Raw genomic sequence first — 22917 nt, 5'->3', positions numbered from 1 at the left:
CCACATATGAGTGAAATCATATGATATCTTTCTCTGACTGACTTATTTTGCTTATCATAATACCTTCTAGTTCCATCCATGTTGCTGCAAATGACAAAATTTCATTCTTTTTCATTGCTGAATAGTATTCCGTTGTGTATTTATGTATGTATGTATGTATGTATGTGTGTGTGCGTATATGTATATGCATCTTCTTTATCCATCCATCATGATAGACATTTGGGTACTTTCCATAATTTGGCTATTGTTGATAGTGCTTCTATAAGCATTGGGGTGCATGTGCCCCTTCAAATCAGCACTCCTATATCCTTTGGATAAATTTCTAGTAGTGAAATTTCTGGGTCATAAGATAATTCTACATTTAATTTTTTTTTGTTGTTGTTTATTTTTGAGAGACAGAGAGTGACAGTGGGAGCAGGGGAGGGTCAGAGAGAGAGTGAGACACAGAATCCGAAGCAGGCTCCAGGCTCTGAGCTAGCTATCAGCACAGAGCATGACACAGGGCTCGAGCCCACGAACCGTGAGATCATGTCCTGAGTTGGAGCTGGACACTTAGCCGACTGAGCCACCCAGGTGCCCCAACTTTTAATTTTTTGAGGAATTTCCACACAGCTTTCCAGAGTGGCTACATTAGTTAGCATTCCCACTAACAGTGCAAGAAGTTTCCCCTTTGTCCATATCCTCTCCAAACTCTGTTGTTTCCTAAGTTGTTAATTGTAGCCACTCTGACCAGTGTGAGGTGTTATCTCAATGTTGTTTTGATTTGTATTTTTTTGATGATGAGTAATGTTGATCAGCTCTTCATGTGCCTGTTTGCCATCTGGATATCTTCTTTGGACAAGTGTCAGGGCACTTGGGTGGCTCAGCCAGTTAAGCGTTTGACTTTGGCTCAGGTCATGATCTTGCAGTTCATGAGTTTGAGCCTCACTTCGGGCTCTATGCTGACAGCTCAGAGCCTGGTGCCTGCTTCGAATTCTGTGTCTTCCTCTCTTTTCTGCTCCTCCCTTACTCTCTCTTTATCTCTCAAAAAATAAATAAACATCAAAAAAAAAAGTGTCTATTCATGTCTTCTGCCCACTGGATTGTTTTTCAGGTGTTGAGTTTGGTTAGTTCTTTATAGATTTTTGATACTAGCCCTTATCTGATATGTCATTTGCAAATATCTTCTCCCATTCTGTCAGTTACCTTTTAGTGTTGTTGATTGTTTCCTTTGCAGTGCAGAAGCATTTTTTCTTGATGAGATCCCAATAGTTCATTTTTGCTTCTATTTTTCTTGCCTTTGAAGACATGTTAAATAAGTTGATGCAGCATGGTCAAAGAAGTTGCTGCTTGTTTTCTCTTGTAGGATTTTGATGATTTCCTGTCTCACACTTAGGATTTTAATCTATTTCAAATTTATTTTTGTGTATAGGGTAAGAAAGTTGTCCAGTTTCATTCGTCTGCATGATGGTGTCCCGTTCTCCCAGCACCATTTGCTAAAGAGACTGTCTTTTTTTCCATTGGATACTCTTTACTGCTTTGTCAAAGATTCTCAAACAGTGTGCCCCTGAGATCACTACCACATCCAAGCGCTGGTTCCCACACTCCCGGTGCATGCACACAGCATGGAGTTTGGTCTGGGGGAAGTCACACAACCCTGAAAACTCCAGTCTTCAGCTCCTAAGGCTGTTCGCAAAGTAGAACCTGGCACTCTCTGTATTACTCATTCCCCAGTCTGTGGTTCATAGAGGTTTTCCTCTTGTCCTAACACAGTACCACACTTCCACAGCCTCTTTCTCTTCCTTTTGTCCCACCACAGAAGGGGTTCCCTCCCCTCTGTGCCTATGCTATTTTATCTCCCCCAGTTTGCAAACATGCACCTCTGTCCTGCCAAGCTGTCTCCGTCCACCTACGGAGATTTTTTTTTTTTGGTCACTCAGCAGACTGTATTCCTGGGTGTATTCCTGTTCCAAGTGTTATGACCTCAGTACAGCTGTGTTTGAGAGATGAGGGAACTCCCAGTCCCCCTACTTCTTGCCATCTTAATTCCCTCTATCTGAATGTTTATCACATCAAAAAAATACATCACGGTGACATCTCGACAGCCATAGGGTATAATATGCATCTTGCTTTGCAGTATGCATCCTGTGCTCTTTCCCTATGGCAACTGTTAGTATTCTTACAAATTTCAAGGTGGAAAAAGTGACCAGGAGACCTCCACAGTGACTCTTTTGGGGATAGTGGGCCATTAGAATGTTCTCAGTAGTGACCCTCTCATGGGCTTTCACCATGTATTGGCTTTAGGGTCTTCATGTGGGTTATGGTTAGTATGCATTTCACACTGTAGTTGGTGAAGTGACACAATGTCACAGTCTTTGGTTAGATGTCAAATAGGTACAGTTTATTTAACTCTTGGAATTAAATAAGACATATCAAGTGATGATCTTACACATGGCTGGTTTTAAGATGTTAAGTGTAGGTCTGTGTCTAGTTACAGAGCTGTTTCCTTAGGTCAGACTCACTGGGTGGCTAACGTGGGACTAGGGTCCATTCCTCCGGAGGTCCACATTGGTTGCATTTCATAGATCAATCCATTTGAATTGAGTGTTCTAAATGTACCCCAGAGAACTTGCCTGTGAGGGGTTGCTTGGATCAGACTTAGGAGGGCCTGAACCTGTCTCAAGTTATGTGAAGATGCCATTTTTCTCAGCATTTTTGGTGTGTTGTGTCATGCCTTCTGAAGAGACAAGGTATTTGATGTACTCACAGTTGTTCTTGGATAGTGCTTCTTCAGCTCTGATCTTCACAACAACGTCATCAGCATCACGTGGGGGTTTGTTATAAATGCAAATTCTTGGTCTTTACTCCAGACCTACTGGATCAGATACCCTGGAGTGAGGCCCAGCAGTCTATACTTCACAGGGCCTCCTGGTGGTTGTGGTACACACTCGTGATCGAGAACTGCTGACCTAAGGAAATAGCTAGGCATATCTTACCTGTACCAATGGTCCTATAGTTAATCAGTACTGGCTGCTGAATATTTCTTATATTTTTTAGTTTAATATTTGAGACCACCTCTCCTACCCAAACACATTTGCTACCTATGCTCAGTATCATTTCCTTTTAAGCTGCTAAAATTATTACTGTCCCTTCTCAGCACTTCTGTTATCTTGCCCTACAATATGAATATTCAACCTTCTGTCTTTTCTACATTGGTACAAATTCCAGTTTTCTCTTAATACCTAAGTTGATGCTGGTGATTTTACCATTATTTCCATTGCATATGGGATTTTCCCATTTTTGAACCCCAGAAGTGCTCAACACTTACATAGGTGCTATTTGAGTGTGGCACCTTGCATGGTTGGATTTCCAAAAATATCTATTAAATGATGTTCCTGGTGTTTAATGGCTACGTCAGGCAAGTGGACTCTTTGATCAGTAGTAAGATAGTGACATTTCAAAGGGCTGTATTACCAATTTGAGTTTTGAAATGTTTGGAACATATAATTATTTTAAAGAATGTTCACAGGGTGCCTGGGTAGCTATTTGGTTGAGTGTCTGACTCTTGATTTTGGCCCTGGTCATGATTTCATGGTTCGTGGTTCAAGCCCCATGTCAGGCTCTGAGCTAGGAGGATTCTCTGTCTCTTGCTTTCTGCCCCTCCCCAGCTCATTCTCTATGTTTCTTTCTCAAAATAAATAACATCAAAAAAAGAATATTCACATAGGATGCTAGAAGATGTGCATTTAGGATGAATTCCACATTATACTGACAGCTAGGGGCTTATTGCCAGTGCCAGCATCCAGTGTAGTTAGTTAGATTTAATAGTTTAATACAGTAAGCTGATTTATATCTGTGGCTGCACTCACTGTGGAGAGAAAGGGATCCGGTTATGTTTGAGTTTAACTACTAAAATTAGTTTGAAATTTGCTTGAAATATCAATAATATTCTTTACTTTTTGTGTTACCTTTATGAGTTTACACACTAAGTTTTCAGTTAATTAAGCAAAGTGACATTGATAGATTAAACAAATTAAAGATAAAACTAATGAACAACTGGGTACTTTCTAAACATCTGCTTTTGAGGTAGTAATTTCATATCCTCAGTATCTAATAGTTTCCAGATGCTGATAATATCTGTCAATGAATGTCTTCTTATACTAGTATTTATTTTACATGTTTCTTTGTAGAATTTTATAAGCATTTTATTACATTTTTCATTATACAGGCACATAGTTAAAAAACAAATAGTATAAAAGTATAAAAATAAGAAGTAAATTCTCACTATAGCCAGTCACACACATGCTAATCCCCAAATCTTTTTTTTAAAGATATGGCCACTGTTTACATTTTCTTGTGAATCTATATAAGAATCAAATACCAAAAAAAAAAGAAGCTAAGAACCCCAACCCTTTATGCACACTTACAAACATACATAAAACCAAATGTTTGTATTCATATATTTTGGTGTGCTTTTGCAGATGATTCAAAGATCAAATCTTACTAGTAGACATGTCATACTAACGCTATGTGCATATAAAATCTTGATAAGCCTTTTATATCATCTTCCAGAGAGGTCTCCCCAGTGTGTATTCTGTGTAACAGCATCTGCAAGCAAGAGTGCCTTTTTCACTTTGGTTTTATTGCATGTCTTATGCCGTTGTCCACTGAGATCTGTCACGTGGATGTGCTTTGTTTTCCATGCCCCATAGCGCTGCCGCAGGTGTGGAGAGAGGAGTTTCCCGGCCCCTGTTAGATCCCTTAACACGTCGTGCTTCTTCGAACATCTAACACAAGGGCCGTTGGCTAGCCTTTTCCACTCTACCACCATTAGAATTGACTGGCAAAGTGTAGGCACATGATAATTGGGGAAACTAAGCATTTTTTTCAGGGTGATTTAATAGATGCTTGGTGTGCATTTGGTGTGTATGCAACCCCAAACCATATGTAAGCTGTAAAATTTCAAATTTTCTACATAAAAATGCAAGTTTCTCAAATAAAAAAGAAAATTTTATTCGGGTATATCAGAATAAAATAATTGTGTATGTAAAATACTGAATAAATCTTGGTTCCCATTCTTCCTCTTCCTCTGAACCTTTTAAAATCTATGAATCTATATCTGATTAGTGAAGTATGAACTTTGAGAAATAAAAATATGACACATTATGTATTCTCTAAAGTATCTGAATAAATCTGAAAAATAAATGTATTATTATTAAGTCAAAAAGAACTAACTTATATGGGGTGATGTGAGACAACTAAGTGCTTGCACACACTAGTGTTTGTAGGTGTAGTCAACTTTCAGAGACAGGTAGAGTCATTAGGGGCTCGTGTCTTGACTTTGAAGGGTGAGGAGTAGCTAAGATGTCCATAATTAAGGCTTTGTCTAATTTATTTAACAAATAAAATGTATTTAATACATATTTAATACTGTTGTAACAAATGGTTCTTACATCCAACCTGGTAAAATAAATCCAGCCTGGTAAGGTGCAATATGAGAGAATACAACTTATTTGTGCTGTAACATCTGGGTGCTATCTAGGCAACTAACCTTGAGAGATAAGGAAGTTGAAGGGTCATAGGAGGGATTTTCTGGGCCAAGGAAGCAGCATGAGCAAAGGTATGGGGTTGCAAGCAAGTGTGCTGTATGTGATAAATGACAAGGTTATAATGACTTGTCTCACTGAGCAGATGTTGCTGTTGGCAGTTTTGCAGAGTGAGAGCTGGGCTGGGGGTCAGGATATTTGGATTTTAGTTTTTGGCTCTGATGATCATTAGCTCCATGACCAAGGATAAGTCCTTCACCAAATTGGGCCTCAGTTTCTTTGTTTATAGAACCAGAGTCTTAAATAAAAAGATCTTAAGGGTCTTTCCATTTCAGTGAACTCATATTTGGTACGTAATGAAGGAGTAAGAGGACTAGGATGGATGTGAGTGGCTACGCTTAGACAGTCTTGATGACAGAGCAGAGGAAGTCGTCCCTGACATCGTATCTGTGGAACTTGATATACGTATTGGCAGGAAGGAGCCATGGTTGGCTTTGACTTGGGCACAGTGTAATGAAAATTTTTTGTAATAGCCTTAAATAGATAATGAGAAAATGTTTAGGGTAAGGTTATATTAGTTTCTTTATCTTCGGTAGTACTTAATTTTTTGAATCATTTTATTGCCTTACTCATGACTGATACACTAGTTTGCATCAGCCAATAGAAGTCATTTATATGTGGGAAAACCAGGGTCTCGTGGGTAGCTCAGTCAGTTAAGTGTCTGACTTGATTTCTGCTCAGGTCATGATCTCACAGTTGTGAGATGGAGCCCCATGTAGGGCTCTGCACTGGGCATGGAGCCCGCTTAAGATTTTCTCTCCCTCTCCCCTTGCTCCTCCCCTACGCCAAAAAATACATATGGGGGAACCATAGAGAGGAGATATTTATAAAGCTATTTTAGATTTTTTTCCCTTTTTTGTGGAAGTCTTAGCACATACTATTTTAAAATATGCCTGGGATTCCGCCCCCCGCCCCACTCCTAGCTGGCACTGAACAGGGCACATCCACTTGCAATAACCACACAGTAGCCTTCCTCCTCCGAGTCTAGACTCCTAACGTGGGGTTTTGTTTTTATTCAGGTAGAGTGAGGCTAATAGATCTAGAGATGCCATTGAAAAAAAAAAGTTGTGGCTCTCAAAGGATATTGAATATTTGAGTAAAATGAGATTATTTCCTTCTGTCTCCATCTGAATTGCAGTAGAGCAGTGGAAAATAACCCTTTCCTGGTTTTCCTTTTTTTAATTTTTGTTTGTTTTATCTGAAAGGTTAATTTCATTTGTCTTCAGTTTGTTACCAACATTGAATTCGAGAAAAAGAGAAGTTGAAAAGTGGACTTGAGACAGCAAGTGAAATTCAAATGCTAGTTTGTTGCTGGAGTTACCGAAGGGGATTTCAGTGTTTTCTACTGTCCGTGAAACCGATAGGTGTCACCCTCTGTTCTTGTGGGAGAGGAGCAATGGCCGCTGGAAAGCCCTCCAGTGCTCCAAGGGCTGGTCTGGGGGTGAAAGAAAGCCAGGGACAGTATCCGGCTGGTCCAGGGCGAGGACTGGAAATTGCAAATCACACATCAGTAGGTGAAACTATTGTTTTGCTTCTTTGATTGGAATTCATAGACAGGGAAATGTCGACACTTACTAATTAGAAAAATCACTGTAACTTGTACTAAAAGTATATGATGCATCCAGGTCCATCAGGAGGTAGCAGAACATGAAGCCTTTTGGTTATTTTCCCACTTCATAATCCTCTCTTCCAAAATGATGGATTTTAAACTGGTGAATGGAAATGTACCATAGCAAAGGCTTATTTTATGTTTTTTGAACCACTATCTCCCCTTCTTCAGAGTGCTTTTTTTTTCTTCCTGAAGCTTTATTTTCAGTTTCCAAAACTGAAGTTTGAACGAGAAATCACAGTAATGGTTTTATTTTTCTCCATTCATACTGATTTCCTTAAGTGTTCTGTCTGTGAAGATAAGGAAAAGTGCTCATTTTTCCTTTCCTTTTTTTTAATTAACTCTCTATTCATTAATAGCAGTGTGGATTTATTACCTGTATGAAATAATTAATTAGCTCAGACAGAAGCAGAGGATCTTAAAGCTTGCAGGAGCTCCTGATGCAGGAGAACGGTTAGTCCAAGCCTTTTATTTTATAGACAAGAAAAATTAGGTCTGGATAATATATGTCATTTATTCATGGTTGCATACTTCTTTGTGGGTGGGGTTGGGACCTGGCCTTGGGTCACCTGACTCCAAATTCAACATTTTTCTGCTCTGTTATAAGATATTAAATCCTATTTTTATTTGCGAAATTGTCCAAAACATGAGGTCAGTGTGTCTTAAGAAAAGTATACATTTATTCTTAAATACAAAATGGTGACATTTCATGTATCTGGCTACATACGTATAACCTGATCCACCTAGAAAACATATGTACGTAAGAAGCTTGGATGATTTAACTCCAAAGTGAGAGGTAATGTTAATTTTGGAGGGATATGTTTCTTCTATCCAGGCAGAATTTCGATAACAAATAAAGAAGTGTGAATCAAACATCCTAATCCACTAACGGAGTGACAGACAGCATATTATATATTTCATCTTATATTTGAACCAACTCTTGAATAGTATTTCTCGCTACCGTTTCAGTTTTTGCAGTAAAACCTTTATGAGAAGAGACTGGTGTTGTTTCAAATTATGTAAATTTCCTGTGTATTGAGTGGGTAAAAAGAGATGAAATTGGGGTAAAGAGCTGCCATAGAAAATTAGACCCATTCAGTTCATCATTTCACATGCAGTAGAACAGAGGTAGATCGGATGACCTCTCCACTCTGACGCCCTGCCTGGAAGGTGGTGGCCTTGCGGCTCATGCTGTGGTCCACAGACCTTCAGAAGTAGCGTCAGCTGGGGCTTGTTGGACACTGGTAATCTCAGGCCCCGTTCCAGACCCATGGAGTCAAGTTCTGCATTTTAATAAAAAACCCAGGTGATTCATATGCATGTTAAATTTTGAGAAGCTCTGGGCTATAGTATGTTCAATCAGGATGCTACTTTGTTAATTACATAAAGGTATCCATAGTAACTTTGGATGTGAAATCTGCCAGGTAGAAAAGTAGTTGCATTCATGCCTTCATTTGGCAAATATTTGTTGAGCTAGACTAGGTGCCAAGTTACGTTTTGGGGATGGAAGATGGTTAAGAGACTGCCTTCAGTAAGTTCCTCAAAGCAGTTGAGTTCATAAGACAGATGATAGGCCCAATAATAAAGATTTGTACAGGGTATTTCTGGGATTTCGTAGGTTACCCAGTTTAACATGGGCGGGGAGGGGAGGAGGAAGTAGGAGCAAAGTGAGCTCCTTGTGTTAATTCCTAAAGGATAAATAGGCAGGTATTAGTTTTTATTACTGCTTAACCACCAACTTAGTGGCTTAAAACAGCCATTTATTATTATCTCACATTTTCCGTAGGTCAGTCATCCAGGCATGAGTTAAATGAATTTTCTGCTTAGGATTCCAAAGGGTAAAACAAAGTGTTGGCCTGGCTGAGATCATTATGGAGCTCAGTGGCCTCTTCCAAGCTCATGTGGAACAGCAGAATTCCGTTCCTTGTGGTTGTAGGAATGCAATTCCTGCTTTCCTGCTGGCTCTCAGTCAAGAGCCAGTCTTAGCTCCAAGAGTCCCTGCAGTTCCTTGTCGTGGGGTCCTCTCACTGCACGGCAGCCTGCTATTTCAAGACCAGAGATCCTTCTGCTTTAGTCAGCTAATGTGAAGTCATATTTTGTAATGGAGTTTGAGAAACGGATGGGACTGCCCCATCATCTTTGGCATATTCTTTGGTCTGGAAGTAAGTGACAAGCTCCACCCCCACTCAAGGGAGGGGATTCTACAAGGGCATTGCTCATTAGGATCATCCGAGAATCTTTAAGGAGAGTAGCCAGTAGAGGAGGGGGTAAGGGTGAAACCAAGTGCCGAGTGAGTTTGGGGAACTTTGGGCAGGGGATAAAAAGAGGTTCAGAGTATAATCACAAATTCCCTTTGGTATTTACTGAGTTTCAAGAGGTTGTAAGGCATCCAGATGAAGCTATGTAGTAGGACTTTGGATCTGCATGTTTGAAACACGGTGGAGGGACATGTGGATCCACTGATCATCTTGTCTGTGAGCCTGAGAGTGGCAGGTGTCAGGGAGAACAGAACAGGGGGTGGGCAGGACAGAGACTCCAGAGAGCAGTGGGGATGCTTGCACACGAGAGGCGTGAAGGCAGTAGAGAGGCCAGAGTGATGTGTGGAGAACAGGCAAGTGCAGGGTTGTCACAGTGGGGGCGAGAATGTATGTCATAAGGAGCTGGGGGGACAGCAGAATAAATGTGAGGCTTCATCCTTTCCTCATCAGCCATTCAGTAGTCACGCCTATCAGATGATGGGTTGTCAGTGCACAAACACTGGTGTTAGATTTCATGTGCACCTTAAAACCCAGTGCAGTTCCTGCTGTGTAATAATTGCTCAATAAATTTGTTAAGTAGGTAATTATTTCAGTCAGCGGTTTAAGATTCTTCTCTACTCTGCTTCAGAATTCTTCTTTTATCTTTCATCAGAGACTCTGTTCATTTGAGATATGTTTCTTCATCCAGTAAACACAAATAGGAAGGCTACGATAGCCAGTAAACACCACATTTTTATTGAGCCTGGATCCATTCTTGGCAGTTTGAAATCTGGCAGAATAACTGGCAGCTACCATGGAGAGCCTGCCTTGTGTCATGGGCTGCAACAGCGTTTCACCCGTGGATCTCTATTCTTTGGAACAATTCAGTAAACAAGTTAAGGTGACCTCCACAGATTAGAAAACCGAGGCTCACAGAAATTAGGTCACTTACTCAGCGTCATACCACTGGTAAGGTGAAGTGGGGAGTGAACCCTCAGATGCCTGACTCTAAAGCTTGAACAGAAGGGAACTCGCTCACTGCGGGTAAACGCTAGATAGTCTAGGCATCATATTAAAACCCAAGGCTGTCATAATTAAAACAGTGGGCACTGCTAACTGAAAACACAGATACACAAAGAAACAGAAGGGAAATGCCAGAAGTAGGAGCAAATGCACATGGGAGTTCAGTATATAGTCCACACATGTTGGGAGAGGTGAAGAGCCACCTGGGCGAAAATACTGGATGTTTACTTCACACTATACCCTGGCTCAAATTCAGATTTATCAAAGATTCAGATGTGAAAAAGTAAACCATAAATGTGACAGACATAAACAAAGTAGAAAGTTTTTATAATTTGGGAGTGGAAAAGGATTTTCTAATGATTATTCAAATCGAGAAGCCATGAAAGAAAAATTTGATAATTTCATTTTGAAACAACAAAAATCCCTGCATATTAAAAAATACTGTAAGAAAAGTGAAAAAGACAAATGCCAAACTGGGGAAAAAAAGAATAATGCATCTCATAATGTAGACAAAGGACTAATCTTCCTCATTTATCAAGACCCAAAGATGGGCAGTCATTCCAACAGAAAATGGACTAAGGATGGAAAAAAGATTATTTCACAGAGAAGAAAATGCAAGTGATTTTAAATATACAAAGTGATCTTCAGTTTCTTCATAATGAAACAAATGCACATTAACTGTAGTGAGATATTTGTCACTCGACATCTTGGCAAAAATCCAGAAACTTGATAACATTCTGGTGACGAGGCTGTGGGAAAGCAGAGCCTGGTCCCAGGTTTAGGGATGGTGGCGAGGGGCAGCTTGTGTGGGGAGGGGCCGTGGGAAAGCACGCGTCTCCTGACCGGTAGTTTCTCTCCTGAGAAGTCATTCCAGAGATACCCTTGCACACATGCAAAGTGACATGCATGCTGGTTTTTCAGTGTAGCACATTATATGACTGGGGGAAAAAACTAGATCAGAAATAGCCTATTCCATAAATATGGAATTGGTTAAGTAAATCATGAAATATCCATTCAGGATAATACTGTGTGGCTGTGAAGAATGAAGGAGAAGGCTCTTCATAACCTGATAAGGATCTCTGAGGTATTTTGTTAAATGAAAAGAGAGGCAGGAAATAAGATTATGATGTGCGACCTTTGTGCATTAAAGCAAGACAATAAGAACATGTATTCATGCTTCTTTGTATATTTATAAAGAAAATTTTGCAAAGACATATTAGACTCTAGTAACAGCGATTTCCAGGTGGAGGTGTTGTGAGTTAGCCAGAAGGGGGAGTTTGGGTGGGAAAGTTTTCACTGTATTTGTTTCTATGTATATCTTTACCTTGAACAATATGAACTCAAAAAACAAATTACATGTATAGAAAGATACCAAGCTCCCACAATCAATTGTATATGGCTGTATAGGCAAGTGGTAGCCTGGTGTGCTTATCCATCAACAAAGAAACATTAATCACATATCTCCATATATGTGGGCTATTTGTTTACTTGAAAATTGTATGATTTATTATTATTCAAATTTTATTTTGTACCTCAAAGCCATAAACCGAAAAAGAAACTAAGGATGTGTAATAGAAAAATGAAATTAATGGGATTTATTTTAACAGTTACAAATACATTTGCTCTCCTTAAAGTATTAACAAGCATGATTTTTTTTTTTTTTTGAAAGCTTGATTCAAAGCTCTGTGTTGCCATTATCTGAAGTCTACTTGTTTAGTTTCGGTTGTAATGGTTGTCACAGCTGTGATCACTGGGTATCCTGGTTTTTCTACCTTAGGGCTAGAAAACTTAGGGCCTCCCCACATGTGGGCTTCAGTGTTGTGGCTGGGTCAGTCCTGGGAAAACGGGGGTGGTCAGTCACCCTTGTCATAGCTTTGAAAAGGTATGTCCCAAGGGTAAAAAGGACTAACCTGAGGAATCAATCATTAGCCAAGCCTGTGAAATCACGACACTCATCTCTCAGCATCCCATCAGTATGTGAAGGTTTTGTGTATTTCAGCTGCTGAATTTTCATCTTCCCTGATGACAGTTCTTCTTGGGAACTTATCAGAAGTGTTGCATATTTATATATCCAACAGTGAGTTCAGAGCCCACTGAAACCCTTAATTTGGAGGATTTTAAAATTGGGAAGGTCTGTTCCTCAATTTTTAAGTGTATAATTAAGGGTTTGAAGAGGAGACATTTAATGTTTATGGCTACAAAATTATGTAAATGAAACACATTTCTGAGTACCCATTAACAAGTGCTCTTTGCTACTGTGAGTATCTTTCAGAAAGAGGTTATTCCCTTAGCCTTTGTTAGGTGGTCCCCTCTCTTGGAGAGGTGCTGAGAGAGTATGTCTGATGGATTGCTGGCCCCGTGGATGGCTCCACCAGGGTCTTGGGCACTTGTGTAGTTTGTCATCTGCGGTCTGTGATTTTCTCAAAGGAACCTTCGAAGTCATGTGTCTCTTCTCTGGAGGTCAGTTTGGCTAAAATTAGATAACGTTATCTTGACTGAGCCTTAATAAACTGTCATAGATGCCAGTAGGCTGAAGGAGGCTGGGCTCTGGTGTGGGACCTGCCTCTTCCATCAGCCTGCCTCAGGCACAACTGTCACACACAGGCAGCAGGGAGGCACCTTCATCAGCTTCCATACTGTTACTGAACCTTACTCTCTCTCATATTTTAGCCAACTAAGAATTAAGACAGAAATAGAGCATTTCTGCCTTGTCCAAATGGATCATGGTGTGCCCCTGAGGTGTCACACCCACCTGAGGGCACTGGCTACTCAAGGATTGTTGCTGTCTTTACAAGTGCTTTTCATGGTTTGGCTTCCTGCACAGAAGAGTTAGTTTCCGGTGTGTCAAACATGTATCCAAAAATATGGTCTAAACCACGATTTCTGTGTTCTAGGAGCAAGCTGGAGAAGAAAAGAAGCCCCGGGAGGCTGCAACTCCGTCGAGTCACGGTACTCATGACCATCTTTATAGTTTTAATCCACAATGAGCAACTTCTAAATGTGGCTTTTATTAGACAGCTTTCATTGTTTTAGGGTTATTAATTTACGTCTCTAATCGCAGTGTCACTTATTGACATTGTGTTCCATACCCTTCCGTAGACCATCTGAGTCATCTAAGATTTTCACATATACACATCAAGAAAAAAGTCTGAAGCTCTGATCTCATCTATTTGCTTCTTAAACATGCTTTAAGTAAAATAGCGTTTTATTTGCAAACCTTCCCTGAGAACAGGGCAATGGGAGATGCTACTTAGTTTATTATAATTCTTTGTTTAAGCTCTTCCCAACATAGTTTAATCTTCTAATGATTGCATTTGTCTTTTCCACCAAAGTCATATTTTAGAGGAGGTTGTATATTTGCTCTGAAATGAATATCACTCATTATGGTTATTAATACATCAATAAGTTTCAGATAACAGCTTTTTAATATTCGGCTAATTCTCTGATGCTTTAAATTTAAATCAACAAATGCAGATGATATTTTCCTGGAATATATATTCCATTATTTTGTGATTATTGCTATACAAGCAGACAACCGTTATTAAATTTTCTGTAAAATGTAGCTGAATGTCCGACATTTGTGCTACTCTCCATGGGAAGGAAGCATATGCATTTGATACATCTTTTCTAATGATCTTTTAAATGTATGTTATGTACTTGTTGAATAACCTTTTAAAAATAAACCATGAAAACCACTAAAAATACCTTGAAAAAATGACAAACAAAAACTGAGGTTTTTCAAGACCATTTTATATTGCTTAGATTGGAGGCAAACTATTGAAAATTTGTGATCTTCCATCTAAACGCCTTAAAAATAAAAGTTGTTTTCCGCTATAAGCAAAATATGCTGCTTTGAATTCTTTTCTTCTCTTGCTGTCAGCCAGACCCACCATGTTCTTTGCTGAAAATGCAAAGTAGAATGCAGTAATTTGGTAATTATGTAACTTGATGTTCAGCCCCATTGAAATACATTTCAGTTATGCAACACTGGAATTCTAGAAACAAATTTGGACTGTACCTGGCTTTAAACATTATTTTTAAACGTTATTTTTTTCTTTTCGGAAAGAGATTGTGATTTATTCTGTTGTTGTTCACCTCTGCTGCTGTATTTTCACACTAATGCAAATTGTTTTAGATTCTCTTATTTCATGGTTGAAGCATTTATTCTAGAAAAAGAAGATGCAGAGTTAGGCCAACAATTTAAGAATGTTCAGTTCTCAAAACTAAGATTTCTTAGTGATTTAGCATTTATAGTTCCATTATAGCCAAATATATGTTTATCACAAATAGTTTTTCAGTTTCAGTAGAAAGTGACTTTTTGCTGTGATTCTTCCATCGTCAGACTCCTTTTTATGGGTAGTGGTCCAATTCTCAAAAGTTTCACCTGTGATTTATTATTATCAAATCTGAGGTTTGCTCCGACTGTTGAACTTAGCTCCATGTTTACAGGAAGGATGGGATTTGTTTGGTGCATATGGATGCTCCAGACTGCTAGTTGAAATGCAAAGGGAATTATTTGGGGGGCTTTTGAGGTACCACTTTTAGTGGGATGAAGGAAACCATTCCCTAAATTGCCTGTTGCCTCTTGTAATTTTTCAAATTACAGTGGGGATTTTCTTTCTATAGTTTCTGGAAATTGTTTAATTTTCTCTGTAGGTTGCTTGCAAAACAAAAATGATCTAGTCCCTTACCCGTGACTTAATAACAAGAGGAACGGAAAAAAGTACACATGCATATTTATATGTAAACAGAAAATCGTATTGAAAAATAAACAATTCTTAGTGCTGCTTTTACAAAGAAGGCATTTCTGTGGAATCATTACCAAATAATTTATTGAGGGCCCAGTCTGTGCCACTAATACTGACTCCGATGTTACAGATGATGAAGCTTTGAGAGGCCGTTCAACGTATTTCGGGTAAATAACTAGTGAATGATGGATCTGGGATTTGAACCCACATCTAGCAAGTTCTAAAGCCTGTGCGCTTCCTGCTGTACCTGTTACTTTAACATTCTCCCTTCTTTGTAGCTATTCAGACAAAGTAGAGAAAATGAATCATGCTTAGAAATGGGATGGGAAAAATAACTACTGATAATTAAAGTACTAATGCTGTCCATTATAGCCCTCTGTGTCCATGGGAACTAGCTGAACTAGGTTTTTCCTGACATAGTCATACCCTGAGATTAATTTTTTTTTGGTTCTCTTGGAAACTCTCTGAGCTGTATTATTCCAGGTGATTAAAAAAATTTAACAATTGTCTTGGATACGACTAAGAAAAGGTTTGCTTCAGTATTATTTGTTAATAATTATGTATTATTAAAGGTATAGAATTAGTGTTGTCAATCACTGTGTAATCCCAGATGTGTATGAAGTCTCTAAAACTCATTTCTTCAGTTTGACAAGTTATCTGGCTTTTCACCTTCTAAAATTTTTTAAACGTTTATTTATTTGAGAGAGAAAGACAGAGAGGGAATGAGAATGAATGACCAGGAAGGGGGCAGAGAGAGAAAGAAAGAGTGAGAATCCCAGGTAGGCTCTGTGTTCCTTGCCGAGCCTGATGTGGGACTTGATCTCACAACTGTGAGATCATGACCTGAGCTGAAACCAGTTAACTGATTAAGCTACTTTTTTTTTTTTTTTAGCTACTTCTTTTATTTGTTTAGTTGAGTGTTAGGGCAGTGAGGTCTGTATAAATATAAAAAGAGTAGAAGAAATTATGAAGGAAAATGAGATATATACACATCCAAATTAAACTTTGTACATCAAAAATGTCATAATAAAAATCAAAATGGAAATCAAGAAGGTCCATGCAACAGATTTAGAAGTAATGCACTAAGATCTCAGTGCAACACCAGAGAAAGGACATGAACAGGAATATGGAAGAGGAAATAAAAGCAGCTAAAATATAAATGTTTTAAATACATTGTCTTACTAGAAGGCAAAGAAACAAACATTTAAATGTAATAATGAACATTTTTTACCTTCCATTTGACAATAGTTAAAAACATGCTGATCCTGTCTGCTGAGAGACTGGGGGTGCAGGCTGTCAGTACACTGCTCTTGGGAGTACATGTTGTTCCACTGTTCTGGGGGACACACTGATGGCATTTATCACATGTCTAGCAAACATTTCCTTCAACTCAGGAACTCCATTTTTTGAAATTCTCCTAATGAAATAAACCATCCGCATTGAGTTTATGCATATGATATTCATTGTAGTACTAATTATAACTGGAGAAAAGTTGACAATAATCTAAATGTCCAACGAACTTTGAGTAGGTAAAACATTGTGGTACAATTTTATGTAGGCAATTGTGTATTCACTTCAGTGCTCTTGAAAAATTAAATTACATGGGAGGGAAAGCTTAAGATAACATTAAGGGGAAAAAAGCTTAGGAGATTAATCTCAGTGATGGTTAAAAAAACACATATCTGTGGAATAGAAGGAAAGATGTGTTATAACAATTATTATTTCTAAGTTGTGAAATGAAAAAATGCTTCCATATTTTGTGAGTATTGTTTTTCTACAATTAGTAGGTAATTATGGTATAGTCAAGCAAATACTGAAAAATAAATTCCTCAAAGCTTCAACTTATGGAAAGAAGGATTTCTTGAAATGTCTGTTGTTTTTGAATTTCTTCCTTTTTTTGTAAGTAAACTTTTATTTTGGAATAATTTTAGACTTGAGAAAAATTGCAGAAATAGTACAGAGATAAGTCTTTTGCCCAGTTTCTGTGAACATTAGTATCTTTCATGACAGGAGGTCATTTGTCAGAACTAAGAAATTAACATTGGTATATCACTGTCACTGAAGTTTGTACTTTATTCAAATTCCACCAGTTTTTCTAATGTCCTTTTTCTGTTCCCCATCCAGTCTAGACTATCACTTTGCGTTATCATTGTGTGCACATTTCCTTTACTCCAACGTCTTGTTCTCGGTGGCTGGAAGTCACCACCAGCTGATCCAGTCTCTTGAGAGCTACATTATTTCCTCATTTGCTTTCATTTCATCCTGTCTTCATCATCTGCCATCTACACTCAGTCATCCCCCTCACACTATTCTTTCTTAGTACACCAGTGCCCCACAGAGAATCACCAATGTTTTGTTGATTGAATGGAATAAAGGACCTTCCAAATCAGTGGAAGCTTCCCTGCTCTATTTTTTTCTTACTTTTTAGATTTCACATCACCTTTACAGCTGAATTCTTTGTTCCTAGGTGTTGAGTCCGCTTCTCATATAGCACCTTCGTCTGTAGCACCTGGTTTCAGTCTAGAGTCCTGGAGACATCCTTGACCCTCCTTCTCATGCACCCTCACTAAATAATTACCAATGTTTCTCGACTCATCTCTCTTGATATCTCTCAAATAATCTCTCTCAACTTAAGAGATGACCCTAATCACTTTTCAGTGGTTTCATGTTTTCTTTTATCCTCTCTGAAGTGAGAGGTAATAGGCTGTTTTTTACCCTCTCTTTCCCAGCTACAATTTATCTGAAATTCTGTTGGTAGAGACCCTTGTATCCTTTCTCTAGGATTAGAGATCATTAGAGGCCTCTGAGCTTCTGGGACTTGCCCAGCATCTGCCACTGAACTCTGCCTCTCCCCGTTTGGCGTTAGCCTAACGGGTGCAGTCTAGACCTTGCTGTCTGAAGAACAGTTTCTTCTGCCTGAAGGCTTCCTTTTCTAGCATAATCCAAGTAGCTGGATCATCCTCATTATTTTCTCTACTTTGCTTATTTTGTGTTTTTCTCCTTATTCTGTTTTCTCTCAGCATATCCTTGGGCATTTGGCTTTTAAAATTTAAGCTATGCAATAAGCTATGTCTCCCATTTAAATTTAGTGTTCTTTAAAAAGGTGTGTAATCAGGTCCAATCCAGCCAGTAGGATTTATCCTTTAGTAGACTGAAGTAATAATTTACTAGAGCGCTGAAGGATTAATTAGCGAAATGGCCTGAAGAAGAATTAACACAGCTTCCAAAGTGCTTAACTTACTTTCAGAGAGTAGCTTTGGTGCTGGGGGATATGGTTCATTAAGTGATTCCAAAGGATTCAGAGATGGTCCTTTGAGCACTATCCCGAGTCTTTTGTTGGAGTAACTAGTTTACTTCCTAGGTGCAATGACAGAAGTACTTTCTTGCAAAGTGATTCTGTGTCAGTGGAAGTAATGCCCACATTTTAAAACTTTGTGAGAGGTCGGTTTATTCCCACCAAAGAACTTTCTGTGGAATGGGCAACAACATCAGAAAAGGGAAAAACAAATCAATTTTACTTTAGTTGGTTCTTATTTTTATAGATGGCATTTACTATCCTTAAATGCATAGTTAAATGTTGAAGTATTTGAATACTTTGAACCTAAAGAATTACATTCTCACTGAGCCATGAAACTATCACTCAACGATAAGCAGGGGACTTCTTTGTAACCAACATACTTTTTTGGGGGGAACTTTAATAAATAAAACACATCCACCTGTACTTTAACAAAAATACTGCTCTGTAAAAAAGAATTTATTTGCTCTTTATGGTGATTTATTAGTGAGCTCATCTTCACACTTGCATAATTAAGTTGCCAAACTTGCCCTGTAAGATTCTGCCACTCTGGGTGAATGAGTGCTAGTGTGACAGTGCGCTCCCACAGATGTCCGTAGATGGTGTCCGTGAATAAAACTGAATAAAGCATCAAGAGAGGCCAAGGCCCTTTATTCATAAAAGCCAGTTTATAAAGACAGTTTTTATGGGCCATGTTGAATACTTTAATATATGAAAGCAGACATCATATTAACATTTTTACCTCATTAAAGAATTTCCTGAGGAAGCCTCCAGATTATTTATGTTCTCAAACTGTCCCACAGAGGAGCCTCCACTACTTCTGTTATTAGAGGTCCCTGGTGGATAATAAGAGTATTGAACTCTGGGAAGGGGTCTGAGTGCCCTGACTTTTGGATTGATTTAGCAAAAGAAAATGTCACCGAGCGGTACTTAGTCCCAGTGGAGGCGTCTGGGAAGCTTCGAGCTGTGCGAGCCTCATAGTTACAGGGAGGGCCCGGCAGCGGCTGGCGGCCACCACCTTCCCAAGCAGAACGCCCCATCATCTCCTCCTGCGGGACCTCTCCTCCTTCCTTGTTCTCTTCCTAAAACCAGAGGCTTGGTTTAACCAAAGGATTCTTTCCACTAATGTGCTCTGCTGCTTTAAAGCATGTTTGATTTTGGTTCAGTGTAATTACCTCTCGCTACTGAGATTAGAACTGGTACTTTGGGGGCATTTCAATATTCCTATGAACCTAAACTGTTTCATGTGAAATATTTAATTTGGACTATGGGCTTATTGGCTGACATGCCTATGTTTAATGACTGCTTCATCTCCCTGTGCTCTCTCAGCACGGCCGAGTGAAATTCTTCATTTCTTAAATACACTTCTGAACTATTTGGAACTATCTCAGATTTACAGAAAAGTTGCAAGTACAGCTCAGAGACATCTTTTTCTTCTGAATTACAGAACACCTTACCAGCCTGGTACCTCATCACCCCCAAATACTTGAGTATGCATGTCCTACAAACATGATTGAGCCACACACAGCTACAGTACAACCATTCAAGGCAGGAATTTAAAGTCGATACCTTTCATGCAAGATGCAGACCCCATTCAAGTTATACCCGTTATCCCGACAGTGTCCTTTATGGTGAAGGGATCCACTTCTGGATGCAGATGGCATTTAGTCATCTCTGCGGTCTCCTGTGTCTGCACCAGGTCCTCAGCTTTCCTGGGACTTGACCTTGACGCTCTTGAAGGTCACAGGCCAGTTATTTTGTAAATGTTCTTCATTTTGAGTTTGTCTGATATCTCCTCATGATTAGATTCAGGTTGTACATCTTTGGGGGAATATCATACAAGTGATGTTTTTTTTTTCCCTCTCTCTTGGCCTCCTATCAGATAACAGATAATTATGATTTGTCCCATTTCTGATGATAACTTACTTTGATCCCTTGATTATCCTGGTGTCTGCTAGGTTTCTCCACTGTGAAGTTACAATTTTTCCTTTGGAATTGGTACGTTTTATAGGGAGGGAATTAGAAGCTGTAAATATCCTGTTTTTCACCTACTTATTCCTTCCCTTCCTTTCCCTTCCCTTCCCTCTCCTCTCCTTCCCTCCTCTTCCCTTTCCTCTCTACCTAATTTATTTATTTCACTATGGACATACCATTTCTTATCTTTTATTCATTGTATTTTAATCAATTAAAGTCCACTATTTGGGTGCTCAAATTAACCCATGTTTGGCCAGTAGAAGCCCCTTCGGGTGGTGTTGGTGTCCTTCTGATATGTCTGTATTATTCTTCGAGCACTTCCATATTTTGTGACTCAAGATGTTTTGGGCTCATCATGTATTCTCCATGCCCCAGGCCTTGAGTCAGTAATATCTGCAAAGACCTTGGTTCTTCTTCATGGTTGGGGTTATGTGTGTTCATTGCTGTTAGATTGTCCTCACTATCAGGCTCTCTCAGTGGACAGAGCTAAGGAGTGTCTCTTTATATGTCTGTACACACGCCCATCTACATACATACGCATTTATACACACGATATATGTCTACACTCACTCGCACACCACACATGCATATACTTCATATTAGTATTTTTGTTTATATCAGTCTCTCCCTTTATACTGAAATCTACACATTCACAGTGATACCTCCATTTTCATTCTGATCACATAGGATTTTTTCTGTTTTTCCCCTTCATATATTTGAATCACAGTTTTTGACAGTGAGAAATGTGGCTCTCGTTATCTTTAGTATATTTGCTTATTTGCTAAATCCTCCTCTATGTAATCATTGTTGCCACCCACCCCTCCCTGGGATGTGCAACCACCTTGTCCCACTTAGGCCCCACCATCCCGGGCCCCCTCCTTTGCCCAGGCCACCTCTCTGCAGGACACCATCCTCACCCTAACTGGGCTTTGGTGCTCTGCACCAGGCTGCCCATCCAGAGGGAGCCCTCCGTGCCCCATTTGGGCTCTTGTTCTGAATAATAGTAATTCACTTTAGCCTGACTTTTGGTTTCATGGAGGAAAGGTTTATTAATTATAAAAGAAAGGGAATATATGGATTAAACAATTATAGTAAACATAAAGAGGAAGAGAAGTGTAGAGAAGAACAAAGAAGGGCTACTACATAACATCCAGCCTTCTGGCTGGGGAAGCCTCTGTGGTGACCAGCCTGGTTGGAGTCCTGATTGAGGGTCCTGGACAAAGCGTCCTTCCCTTAGGTGACACCTTCAACTAAGTGTTCCCACCAGGGAAATATATGGATTACCCACGTGTGATTTATGGTTTGTCATTAAGTTTGCCTAAGTGCAGTCCTGGGCAAGCTGTTTTTTTGGGTTTTTTTTTTTCTGTTTCTGTTATCTCACAATCTTAGGAGCCTGGGCATTTGCGCATTTCTCCTCTCTCCCTGATCCATTCTAGGGGCCAGACTGGTCTGGCTCTGGGTGAGGCAGGTTCATCCCTCTTGGTGTCTGGAACAGAAGGGCCAATTCTGATCTGGAGGCCAGATAAGAAGCACAAGCCAACTAAGCCCCTTGTGACTGTATGTGTGGCTGTGGACAGAAACACATGATAAGTCACACAAATAACTTCTATACAGAACAGCTCGGACTCTAAACTCTGGGTCAGCTTCCCAAATGGATGCCCTCAACACCCTGCTTAGGACTCCTCCACCGCCTGCCCCCTACCATTGCACCCCTCCGTGGTGACACTCCTTCACCCGGCCTGGTTGCCGTACTCTGTGCTGGACTCCCCAAAGTGGGGGTATTTTCCTTACAGCCCCTCACCCCCACCTTCCCATGTGGATGCCTACCTTGTTCTGCTCACATACAGCTTTAGAACAGAGTTGTTCAGCAGGGGAAGCGAGGGACAGACAGGAAGCAAAGAGGAGGCCAGGAGGATGAAAAGAAGAACAGGGTGTTATTCTTGAAGAGAGGATGAGGAAGGAGAAAGCAAGAAGCACCTGAAGTAGAGAAAAAGCAAACAGACTAAGTGGTGAGGAGTTCCGGGGGAGGTCCTGGTTATGTCTCCCAGCTGTCTGTGTCTTCCTTCTAGGTGAAGGCCACGTGTTAGCAGGTAACTGTCGAGGCTCCTGTACATCAAAGTAATTGATGTACCATCCATTTGTGTGCGTGGCACTTTCTGGTCTCACTGTGCACTTCAGATCTGCATTCAATTGTGCACTCATTCTTCCCACAGTCCTAATGCTGACCTTCCTCCACTGCATTTTGAAATAATTCCCAAACTTATGAAGCACAGGGGAGAGTCAAGTATGACCGTTGTGTTTTGAGTCTCAGTGCCTGGGACCAATGTGGATGTGATGCTGAGACTCCCAGAGAATGCCTGTGGATTTCCCTCAAAAGTCAGAAGGCAATAGGAATTGGTAATGTGTTCTTGCTGCTTTGCTAAAGTTGTTAGTTGTTTCAGTGTTT

The 22917-nt window shown here is 39.7% G+C and overlaps 1 protein-coding gene across 5 annotated transcripts in view; it reads left to right on the top strand.

Moving 5' to 3' along the window:
- The window catches only part of L3MBTL4 (L3MBTL histone methyl-lysine binding protein 4), a 354831-nt gene that overhangs the window by 25065 nt on the left and 306849 nt on the right, over positions 1–22917 (top strand). For all 5 annotated transcript variants that reach the window (XM_029922680.1, XM_029922679.1, XM_029922681.1 and 2 more), the window contains one exon: positions 13349–13403. In XM_029922680.1, coding sequence (XP_029778540.1) covers positions 13349–13403 — 55 coding nt within the window. The remainder of the gene's footprint in view (positions 1–13348; positions 13404–22917) is intronic.

This window comes from Suricata suricatta, chromosome 14 (assembly GCF_006229205.1).
Source record: "Suricata suricatta isolate VVHF042 chromosome 14, meerkat_22Aug2017_6uvM2_HiC, whole genome shotgun sequence".
In the NCBI taxonomy this organism is placed as follows: Eukaryota; Metazoa; Chordata; class Mammalia; order Carnivora; family Herpestidae; genus Suricata; species Suricata suricatta.
The sequence above is the reverse complement of the archived record's forward strand: the minus strand, read 5'-3'. Positions and strand labels throughout refer to the sequence as shown.